General features: G+C 39.2%; 1 protein-coding gene across 12 annotated transcripts in view; it reads left to right on the top strand.

Annotated features, from left to right (window-relative positions):
* The first annotated feature begins 513 nt into the window (after positions 1 to 513).
* The window catches only part of dock7 (dedicator of cytokinesis 7), a 52,115-nt gene continuing 40,680 nt past the window's right edge, over positions 514 to 11,948 (top strand). For all 12 annotated transcript variants that reach the window (XM_059341770.1, XM_059341769.1, XM_059341767.1 and 9 more), the window contains exons 1-13: positions 514 to 649; positions 4,247 to 4,346; positions 6,104 to 6,279; positions 7,122 to 7,190; positions 7,332 to 7,461; positions 7,564 to 7,776; positions 8,088 to 8,173; positions 8,274 to 8,340; positions 8,832 to 8,981; positions 9,605 to 9,685; positions 10,788 to 10,950; positions 11,469 to 11,611; positions 11,717 to 11,810. In XM_059341770.1, coding sequence (XP_059197753.1) covers positions 612 to 649; positions 4,247 to 4,346; positions 6,104 to 6,279; positions 7,122 to 7,190; positions 7,332 to 7,461; positions 7,564 to 7,776; positions 8,088 to 8,173; positions 8,274 to 8,340; positions 8,832 to 8,981; positions 9,605 to 9,685; positions 10,788 to 10,950; positions 11,469 to 11,611; positions 11,717 to 11,810 — 1,510 coding nt within the window. In that variant the 5' untranslated portion in view covers positions 514 to 611. The remainder of the gene's footprint in view (positions 650 to 4,246; positions 4,347 to 6,103; positions 6,280 to 7,121; positions 7,191 to 7,331; positions 7,462 to 7,563; positions 7,777 to 8,087; positions 8,174 to 8,273; positions 8,341 to 8,831; positions 8,982 to 9,604; positions 9,686 to 10,787; positions 10,951 to 11,468; positions 11,612 to 11,716; positions 11,811 to 11,948) is intronic.

Below are 11,948 nucleotides of genomic sequence, written 5' to 3'. Positions count from 1 at the left end.
TTAACATTTCAGGAAAAAAGTTGCAAATTTACTAGATTAAAGTGGCAAATCTACAAGAAAAAAAGTTGCAGATTTAAGAGATTTAATGTGGCAAATTTGCGCGAAAAGAAGTCACAGATTTACGAGAAAAAAAGTGGGGAAAAAAACAACTTTTTTTCTCGTAGATTTCTCCACTTTAATCTCGTAAACTTTTTTTCTAAAAAAAATTACCCCCCTCCCCCGGGTCTGTATGTTGTTGGTTTTTTTTTTTACACATTCCACAGTCCACATTCTGGCTGTATGTAATACCCTCCAATATTCTCTAGGGTTGAAATTTGGAATTAGCAAGTATTTCAATGAGTGCCCTATTAAGGGTTAAATGTGAATAATGTGTAAAATCTTAAAATGATGCTATCCAGCTGTTGCATTGTAGCTTTATTTATCACAGTAAAGTGCGCAGGGAGATTTCTATGGGCGTGTTCTGTTGCGTACCATAACGGTAACTACGGTAATGATCCCATTCTCCCGTTTTCCAGTTTTCCCTGTGGCCGTAGTGTGTGAGTGGAAAGCGGAGTCTGCCTGCTGCCTGCCTGCCTGCCTGGGAATTTTAAAGCACATCAGCGGCCACTGCCATGGCTGAACGCCGCGCCTTCGCCCAAAAAATCAGCAGGTAATAGACTCGAGACCCCGAAACGAGCCCTCGAAAGGCACACGGAGCCCTTCGTCGCCTCTCTGTAGGTCGCCCTCAGACCCCCGCTGAGGAGCCCTGTGAAGGAGGCCTGGCTGCTCCGAGCTAGCCGCTTGTTAGCCATATCAGCAAAGATGCTCAGACCCACCCAGACAGACAGCGACACCGCTAGCTGCTAGTCTCTTTTTTTACACAATGAATGCTAACAATGGAGCGAGACATAACATTGCTGTAATAAATCTATCTTGGCAAAACAGCACTAATGTTTTCAGTAATTATCCGCACCGAGAGGGACTAACTGTAAATTGAAAACCGTTAATTTTGGACAGCTAGCTATCTTGCCTACAGTAGCTAGCGATGGGTAGCTAGGTACTACTGGTAGAGATGAGGCTTAACTTTGTTGAGTTATGATTTTAGTAAGCGCTATTTGACAAGAGAGAGCAGATCATTTAAATACATGAAAACTGTAAACAAAAGCCTCCCTCAACAGCCATCAAATAGTGATATTTTAATCCCTTCCCCGCCCCTCAGACAGATCAAAGTAAGCTCTTTAACAAAGGGCTTTGTGCTAGCTGTCAAATACCATCATCCCTGGCCATAGATAGATGGATGGATATAAAAATAGATGAAATGATATATAGAAAGACAAATGGATATAAACTGTTGCATCCCACAAGTATCAATATTAACATGTTTTTACCACTGACATTGCTGGTCATCGAAGTTACAGTCAAGTAATTATTGAGCTAATAATAATATTAGTGTGTTTCTTGATTCAATTTTTCTCTGAACCAATGTCAGACATCTTTCCTGGTTTAACTAAGATTTTATCATGTTGGCCAGTGTTTTGGGTTTTTTTGTGGAAAGGATGAAGGTCTGTTGTCATTTTTGTTTTCAGTTTCTACATGTAAAAACTGCAGATGGTTGCAAAAGGCCATGCACATTATTGAAATTGTTTTTCTTTTTGTATTTATCTAATTGAGCACAGTTTGTATAATTATAGGTCAAAATGTCAAGTTGTAGCTGCTATAATTGTGCAGGACGTTGTTGGTTTAAGGATTGAAGGAGTGTGCGTTTCTATTAGACGTCAGTGTGAATCAACTTCCCATTAATCAAAACCACATCCAATTATTGAGAATTTCATATTGATTTATGGGGATCGAACATGGCCTTCTTCATGTTAGGTTATTCACAGAGAATGTGGCACAGATAGATGAAACAGTAGATCAAACTTACAGATAAACATACACAATGGTACCATGTACACCTTAAAAGTACTGCCATCTAGTAACACAGCATTACAAACAATTCCCCTAAAATGCTTCACAGAGATAAGGCAACAACTTTTTGACACAGATAATGAGTATCATAACCTTCACAGAGGTGGCTGGCTGTTGTGTCAGATTATATTGTGCAAATGTTTGTGATATTGTATCCACTGCATGGATTTGTGCAGTTGACATCTTAGTGAAACTTCCCTGAATTAATGAGGTTAATGATCAAGGATAACTAATTTATATGCTTTAACCTTGATCATGTTATTGATTGGTCATGCAAGTGAGGGACTTTATTTCACATGCAGAGGTAAATTAAGCAACTAAAATTGCCAGTGACTTTGCCCAAACCTTCAGTATCACTTGTCTCAGTTGAATAGTTTGCTTATATTATAGTCTTCAATTGCCACCAGTTCATATTCTGTTTTTGGGAACTATTGTTGTTACCATCTTTGAAGGGATGACCACAAAGGCTGTTTGTTTAATCAAGTTATTCCTCCGTGCACTGACCAGTGCTAAGTTAAGGTCTGGTAAGAGGCATTGGGGAGGACTGTGGAATGTGTTTGTCGGTTCAGTGCTTTTGCCTTTCTCCAGTAGTGACAGCACTGCACTGCAGAGGCCACTGGATCTCAACTACAGTACATTATCATGTTTATCTTAAGCTGGCAAGTTGTACCATGCAGCTGTCATTGTACCTTCAAGCTTAAGACGATAAGCTTAAACCTCCTCTGTTTTGCAACCATGTGCTTTTTTTATGATGAAACGGTGATGAACTCAGCACTATAGAGGCTTTAGAGAAAATCAGACTTGCGGTTTTGCAATGTCGCTGTGTGGATCACACCTAATCGTTGTTCACCATTACTTTAATCACGGTCAAGAGTTTAAAGTAACCTTCAAGTACTTATTGTGATTGTGCTTTCAGCATGGAGGGCAAACACAGTCAGAAAAATAGATCACATAGTTGGTCATGAAGAAAAGTGAAATGAATAAACACAGTTAATCATACTTGTTGGATCATTTTATAGCGTCTGTGTAACCTGTTATCATCACCTTGAGTCTGTAGTGTCTAGCCCTGTGTCCTTGGTTCTAATTTGTTATTTGTTTGTGTCACTTTGGGCGACTTGCTGCGTTGTTGTTTTGTTCAAGGCAAAGGTCTGAGTGGTTTTTGGTGGTTGCTGTGATTTAAAGGACCTGTGTATGTGTGTGGCAACAGCAGCGGCTGAACACCGAGAGCTTTGTGCTGACCACTGGGGTCCAGAGGTTTTTACTGTTTCTTCCCTCTGTGTCTGGATGTAATGTATGATGCTGTCTAAGGCAACACAGTAAGACTATGAGACACAGGACAAGAATCGTCAATGTTGGTTCACATCATCTTTCAAATTTGCAAAAATCTAGCATTATGAAGGAGTGTTTCTAATATGCTAATTTATTTTAGTTGAGTAGCAGTAAGTCTCACTAGTCACAAGTTTCAATCAAATATCTCACAATATTATTGCATAATTAAGAGTTAACATTACAACTCCTTTTGTTCTCCAGTAATGACAGGTTGATACTGAAATGAATATTGCAATTTATTGTTCTTTTTAAATTCCATTTTTACAGCTAAAATGTTAAATTTCACTCAAGGGGTTTAAAGGGGCTGTACACAACAATCAAATCAATCAATATTATAGCAGTAAACAACAATTTACTATGTAAAGAAATGGTGAAGTAGTGGTGTCCTGACCAGAGATTAAAGTCACACCACATTAGAGCCACACCTCCATGTTTGTTTTATTTCCAACTTCTCTGGTCTCCCTGGCAGTATGGAGCATTATTCAAATCTCAGGAGGCGCAATACTTGTTAGGCAAAATATATGTCAAAACAACTTTCTGAATGAAGTATTATGGTGCTACAGAGGTGTCTCGGGCGACAAATTCACATGTCACCATGACCATTTCAATATATTTTTCATTGCAAATGAGAATAGTGATGCAAAAATGATTCCCTCTGATGTCATCAGTCATATCACAATTGCAATATCAGGGACATCCCAGTGGCGAACCTGGTAGAGTGCATACAACAGAAGCCTAGTCCTCACAAGTGGGCGGCCCGGGTTCCCTGATTGCAATATCAGTCAAAAATAATTGCTATTAGATATTTTTCCCAAATTGTTTAGCCTTAGACAAAATATTGTATTTAAGTATGTGAGTCATGTATTGTTTCTTTTCCTGTGATTCTCAGCCCTAATTACACATACGTCCAAGTTTATGTGTGTAGAGGATTATAAAGAGTGCATTCACGATTTCTTTCACCTCTTTGCAGGACTGTGGCAGCAGAAGTCAGGAAGCAGATCGCTGGCCAGTATGGGGGCTCCCCACAACTCTTCAAAAACCTCAATGTTGGGACTGCAGCAAGCAACACAGTGAGTAGCCTCAAAGACTAATAAAGGGCCAGAGCCTAATATTGACTTCCTGTCTTAGATTATCATATGAGTGTGACAGCTGTTGTTGTGGAATTGTCTGAAAACGTCAGCCTAAATTACAGTGACAGAGTCTGAGCTCTCAACAGCTGAGATACTGTTGATTTTTCACATTTGCCGAAAATACAATTCTGGTGTCTGCTATGTTGGGAAAACAAACACACAAGCGGAAGAACTGTCAGCTCACATGCCTTTATGTGTTTTGGTATAAAGAAGGCATATACTGGGCTGGTTGGAAAACGACGTGCTGTCCTCAGCTCAATGATACATGATCTCTGGGTTTTATAATTTGTAAGATTTTTTCACCTCTTACTGCAGTTGCTCAATATGCGACTACATATAATGTTGTTTTGATTTAAAACAGTATGCAAATAAAAAAAAGTGATGTTTAAGGTTAAGCCAAAGGTTAAATGTTGTTACAAACCCAAATTCAGAGCCACTTGTTTTTTTTGTCATATAATGCCTTTCAACCAAATGCAGTATTTTATAAGGTGTAAAACAAAACTTTCATCACTATACAATATTATTTTGATTCTTCGGACAATGATAAGATATTTGCTGATATGCCACAATCTGCCACAATGTGATTTCGTTCAATATGAGCCGATAGCATATACCCATTTAACACAATAAGTTAAATTTATATCAAAATTTAAAAAGCAACTAAAATATGATTTGATATTCTTCCAAACATTTAGATGAAATCCTTCTAGTGGTATAATTAAAATAAAGTGTGAATTTCAAAATAAAGGTGAATCTTAAAGATGATATGTATAGATATTTTCAATTTGAATTGATTACATTTGATTATTTATCACTAAATTGATATGCATGTATCGTTACACCCCTAGTATTTGAACAGTAGGAAAACCTGCTGACATCGGTCTAAGTGCACCACAATATTACAGCCTAAGTGTGCCATCTTTTGGTTATTTTAATGGCTGCCCAGCTGCTGTCGTGTTTTTCTAAACACCAGGATGATTGGCCTTTTGACCACATCCAGTCCCTGCTGCTGTGTTTGTAGGATTACAGATGTATGAGGTCAGACGGTATGTTTGTTAAAGGGGTGGTGCCAATTGACCCTCAGCAGCCCTGAACCACAACACCAGCAAACACTCCCCGTCTCTTTCTTAATTAGGCTACAGTTGGCTTTTAATTAAACTGTGAAATGTATTTGTGTTAAAATTCCTCAGGAGGGTGACAGAGGGACAAACACACACACACACATGCACACACATTCACACTTAAATTGAACCTGCTAAAACTAAGATTCCCCCAGGGTTCATCATTTGAGAAGCAGAGTAAGACCCGTGAAACCATTAGTCTAAGCTTGAGGTAGCACATTTGCTAATCTGGTTACTTGTATCAGCTTGAGGGCATTTTAAAGCATTTGCCGAAATCACACATGCATGTTTTTTAGAAGATGATCCATAAAGTAGAACTGCTCCCTCAACAGAAATAACAGAAATTAACTCATATTTTGGACCTGTTGGTGCCGTACGCAGTGCAGATTCATAGAATGACTAATAATCCATAACTCTGCTACTTTCCTCAGAGTTTGTAGGGAGAATCAATCCCCTAAAGCTTTAAACTAGAGACTTTAAGACTTCACCAGGACATTTATGAGAACTGAAAAGCTGACGATGTCTCCACAGCCAATTAACTTTTCCCTTCCCCCTGATCTCTCCCTTACCCACCAGGTTCCCCTCACAGAAGCGGTGGAGCCGGTGGATTTTGAGGAGTACCTCATCACTCACCCTCCCATCGTTGAGTCGGGCCCCCTGAGAGATCTGATTGAGTTTCCTCCAGATGATATTGAGGTCATACACACACCCAGGGAATGTCGCACAGTGGCACAAGCAGTCCCAGAGGAAGGGTAAGGGTGCTGTGTGGTTTCCTGAGACACGTTTTTTCAAATTTCAGAGCATTTTGTCTATTGTAAGACCTAGAGAAAAAGGTAAATGTTGATAAAGAGAATGATTCATATTAACTGGACTAGAAAAGGGGTTAAAATTGTTTATCTTTCCATATATTCAAGTTTAAATCACTACATTTGTGTGTATATGATGATGATTTGGATACATTTTGTTCCTTAAATTTATTAACGTAAAATCAAGTATTTGTAGTATTTAAAAAATATATATATTTTAAAAAGTACCCAAATCTGAATTTGAACCTAAACATTGTACGTTAAATTAGTATATGAGCACTTTTTTAAAAATTTAGAAATTTAGAAGGTAATAAAATAGATTATGATTTACTGCTTGCTTCTACATTTAATTTCTATTTTCTGTCTCTAGTATTATTTATTTGATGGTAGAAAGTATCACTTGCTATGTCGCCGTCTTTAAATGGAATTGCTAGAATTAGGATATTTGCTATTAGATTTTTATATTTCACTGTTATTCCAATTTGACTATTCACTCATTTGGAAAAGGTGGAGCTTTTCCCAGTTCTGATTAGTTTCTACACTACACCACATGTTAAAAGATGAAAGACCTGTGGTCTTGATGTCATTAGTTACTGTAGCTCTGGTTCTTGGTGTGTCAGAAGAGTTGGCACAAACATTGCAAGTGAACTTCACTGTGTGATGTACCAGAAAGATTAAATGACTTCAGCCTAATAGCCTGTCATCTTTATTCACTTAGATGCATTTAATGTCTGGCTCTTGCTTTTAAAATAAAGCTTGTTTGATTGATTGAGTGTGTCTGGCTGCAGGGATACTGATGCTCATGTCAGAGACTGTGTCAGATCCTACACAGAAGACTGGGCCGTCGTCAACAGAAAGTAAGGCTATATCATGTTAAATTATTCATATTTTTATTGCCTTATTTAACATGTTAATGCTTTAAAATTTTGATTATATCCGTAAAATATTAGAACTATGTTGAGTATTAGAATTAAGTAAATGCTGACTTGCTCTCTCAGATACCACAAGCTTGGTACGGGTTTTAACCCCAACACTTTGGACAAGCAGAAGGAACGACAGAAAGGCCTGCCCAAGCAAGTGTTTGAGGCTGATGAGATGCCAGACAATAGTAGCTACCAGGATGACCAGGTACCAAAACAATCAGTGGCAAAAAATTGAATTTACAAAAAATGTTGTGCATGCAAGTTGATGTGCCTGTGATGGTCATTTGTTTCGTTGTTTGTGATGTAGGATGACTTGAAGCGGCGGTCGATGTCAATAGACGACACCCCACGTGGCAGCTGGGCCTGCAGCATCTTTGACTTGAAGAACTCCCTCCCTGATGCCCTCCTCCCTCATCTCCTCGACCGCGCCCCCAATGAGGAGATTGACAGGCACAATGAAGAGCATCGCAAGACCAACCGCCACCGTGAACTCTTTGCTCTGCACCCCGCCCTTGATGAGGTAGAGTTTGCCCCTTTTTTTTATTTTTTATTTTAATTTCAGTACTTAAAACTGCAGAAGTATTCCCAGCCTTGGCAGCAGAGAACACTGCCCCACCCCCATTCATTACTTGGAAAAAAGAGTAATATTAAATTATATGTAATTACTTACTAAAAATATTTGTCTGTTTACCTGGAAGTATTAATCGATCAAAATTCTTACTGTCTTATTATTAACATCCCCACAGCATGAACATGTTGCACAGCTGTTTTGAGAAAATTAACATATTTTTATTTTTTGTTATGCTTGTTATCTTCCCTGTAAATGTGTAGGAGGAGCCGATTGAGCGCCACTGTGTGCCTGAAGTACCCAAAGAACACTTTGGCCAGAGGCTACTCGTCAAGTGCTTGTCCTTGAAGTAAGTGGTGGACAGCCTGTTTCAGGAAAAAAAAGCCTTTTAGTGCTTTTATTTAACTGCCGCTTTCTGCTGACCAACTCCTTTTTCTCTCCCCTTGAAGGTTTGAGATCGAAATTGAACCGATATTTGCTAGTTTGGCCTTATATGATGTCAAGGAAAAGAAAAAGGTAAGCTGTTATGCTTTCCTTAGTGCCTGCTCAGCCCTGAGTTGTTGGGTCACTTCTGCAAACCATTAAAATTGTTGGGAGGCCAAAATGAATTTGATGAGTGGACTATAAAATTTTATGTTGTGGCCCAGTTATGCTTGTGGGAGTGCCGTTAAATCATACACTGGAACCATGTATCTATCTGTAGAAGACCATCCACTGCTGGTTCTCTCCACTTCCCTTTAGCTGACAAACACTAGAGGGTAGCAGTTGACTTGATAAGTAGATCTTTCATATATATTGCTCTGCACGGGAGCTCCATTACTTTTACAAGTGGTTCATTTGTCACTGAAGTTTTTTCATGTTTGTCAGCCTCCAAGAGCAAGAAATCAAGTTGCAGTAACATGGCAGTTCATTCAAAATCTTAAATTGGATACTAATAGTTGTCATGGGATTTAATTTAACATGTATGTTATGATTGTTATGATCAACTGTTTGTTTGTGCCCCTCAGATATCTGAGAATTTTTTCTTCGACCTAAACTCTGAGCAGACGAAAGGGATGCTGCGTCCGCACATTCAGACAGCAGCCATCTCCACTCTGGCACGCTCCGCCATATTCTCCATCACCTACCCCTCCCAGGATGTCTTCCTTGTCATCAAGGTCAGACAGGATATAATGTTCTCTTGTTTAGGAAATAAATTAGTAATAATTCCACATTGCAATAAGATAAGACAACACTGATTATAAGATGATTCAACAACTTTTTTGGAAAAAGACTTTCTAAAGTACAAAACACCTTCAGCCTAGTTTTTCGGGGGAGATTTTCCCCCAAGATACTATCAGCCCAAGGAGAAGGAAAGTCCTTGAAGCATTTTCTCTTTTAAAAAGTGACAGTAACAGATGATGAAGTCCCTGGTCTGTTTCTGTGTGACATGGGGAGACACTTTTGACACGTTTTCACTCATCATATTGCCTTCACGGTAGCACAACATGTTATAGGAACCATTAGAAACTCCTGTGGGTTTAACCTTGAAAGAAAAACTATAAAAGGGCTTGAGGAAACTTTCTAGCCTAATTACATTAGAGCTTCAAACAGCTTATATTGCATTACTCTTTGTAGGTACCGCTGTTAAACTGGACTCTTTCCATTTAAAAATACATTTCTAATACTGTGTCAATACTATCATTTATTATATGACTTGCACGTAGGCCAGTCTGTGTCCTGCATGATCACTTAGTTGCTGTGTGGGAGGAGTAACTGAATTCTTTTGCTTTGTCGGCAGCTGGAAAAGGTACTGCAGCAAGGTGATATTGGAGAGTGTGCTGAGCCCTACATGGTCTTCAAAGAGTCAGATGCTGCCAAGGTATGATCAGTGTGAATCTGATGTTGAATGGCACCTCAAACAATTTAAGGCTCGTCGAAGTCTAAATCCACACTAATACATTTTTGTTGTAAAATAGTGCTCCATAGGAGTCTTTAAGTATCGTTTCAGAAATAATCTCTGTCCATTATAACACCTAAAAACGCATATCACATGACCATTCACATACACTGTGCATGCACATGCCGGTGTAAACAGGAAGCCCATTGTCTACACTGCAGTTGATTTCTTACTTGCAGAAAATACTATGTAGGAAAAACAACAATGGTGGAAAATAAGACCAGAAATTGATTTGCTTGGTCCAACGACAAGGTGGAACTGTTACTGGAAGTTCATTGCAAAAAAAAATATGGCGTCACAATAGAGCAGCACAGGATGCAACCGTGCCCACATCATAACACTTAGGGCAATGAAATTCATAGGGTCGGTACACACTGGCCCCTGTAACTCACACACCAAAAATGACCAGCAGGTGGCGCTATTATCAACACAAAACCGTTTTTACAGATTTCTTTCAAAACAGGAAGTGTTGCATATCTCCACATATGCGTCTGAATGACATGAAACTCAGGTTACTACTTCCCCATGAACCCCTGAGGCTCTGTGCATTTTGGGCGATGACCACTAGGTGGCGCTCTTTAAATTCAAGTATTTTATATCTCCACATCGGTTGGTCGGATTAACACCAAACTTGGTACAATTATTGTCAATGCCCTCCTGAGGATAACCTTTGAAGGTTTTATTGATCCGCCCCTAGGTGGCGTTCTGGTGGCAGTCTAATTTGGTATTTGGCAACGTGCCCACACCATACAACTTAAGGCAATGAAATTCATAGGGGTGGTATAGACTGGCCCATGTAACTCACACACCCTGATAGCAGCATTAGTATGTTGTCTTCCGCTGTTATGTCTGCAGTATGTGCAGTTTTAAAACTACATGGCAATGCACAAAAATGTTGCACAGTGTATTCTAATATTGTAGAGAATACCTTTATAAATAAATCTTTCATGTAGTTTAGAGGCTGTTTTCGTTTATATAAATCACAGATATAACTTACTTAAGTTAACATGTATTTTTCTTGCAGAATAAAGAGAAGCTGGAGAAGCTCCGCGGCCAGTCAGAGCAGTTCTGCCAACGTCTTGGTCGTTACCGTATGCCCTTCGCCTGGACCGCCATCCACCTGATGAACATTGTGAACAGTGCTGGCAGTCTTGAGAGAGATACGGAGCTGGAGATGAGCCTGTCAGGTCTGATACTACCGACCTTTTTAAGACAACCCTTTGTACTGCTTCTGTAGACATAGAGTGTCTCAGTTGTTAATATTCATGTTATGTTTATTATTCTCCTTCTAGCCTTAATGTCACATGTAGTTATCAGGCAACAGATACTGAAAGAGAGTCACGCATGAGGCTCATGGGCTTGTCATGCGTTAGCACACGGTAAAATCTTTATCTAAAAACAGCTTTCCAGTAACAAATAGTAAGTTTGCAAATTCAAACACAGAGCTGAAAGTCCAAACAAAACATCCAGCCATATTGATCCTTGGTGTGTTATTTTGGGTTTGACCTTTGTTGTTTGTCTGCCCTTAAACCTCACAAGATATCTTTGATGTAGTAGCTGCCTTTCGTTGCTAGGCAGATCAGAGAAATGTAAACGCTCTGTCACAGAAATATGGGAATAATCTGGAGCCTGTTGTAGCATACCTTAAAAGAAGCCAACAATATACAGAATTGAACATTTTAAAATGTTTTTTTCCTGTTTGCAGAGAGAAAAGGCTCATGGTCAGAACGAAGAAACTCAAGCATCATGGGACGGCGTTCCCTGGAGAGGACCACCAGTGGAGACGAGTCATGCAGTCTGACAGGCTTCAGACCTGCAACACTCACCATTACTAACTTCTTCAAACAGGTCCACACAACCACATATACTGCAAAGACAAAGAGAGATGTTCTCTTGCTTACTGAACATTTTTTTGCCTTCAATATTTAAATGTTGCATATCTGTGTGTTTTAGGAAGGAGACAGACTGAGTGATGAGGACTTGTATAAGTTCCTTGCAGATATGAGAAGGCCTTCTTCAGTGCTGAGGAGACTCAGACCCATCACAGGTACAAACTATGGACTGAGTCTTCTTTGATTTATTCATCCTCTTAATCGTTAACCTGCTTGAACTGGCATCATAATTCCCTTGAATCATTTTGAATTTTGAAGTTCACCACTTAAATAAATATCTTTCTTTCTTTCTT

The sequence above is a fragment of the Centropristis striata genome, chromosome 9 (assembly GCF_030273125.1).
Source record: "Centropristis striata isolate RG_2023a ecotype Rhode Island chromosome 9, C.striata_1.0, whole genome shotgun sequence".
In the NCBI taxonomy this organism is placed as follows: Eukaryota; Metazoa; Chordata; class Actinopteri; order Perciformes; family Serranidae; genus Centropristis; species Centropristis striata.
This window is presented reverse-complemented; position numbering and strand designations above follow the sequence as displayed.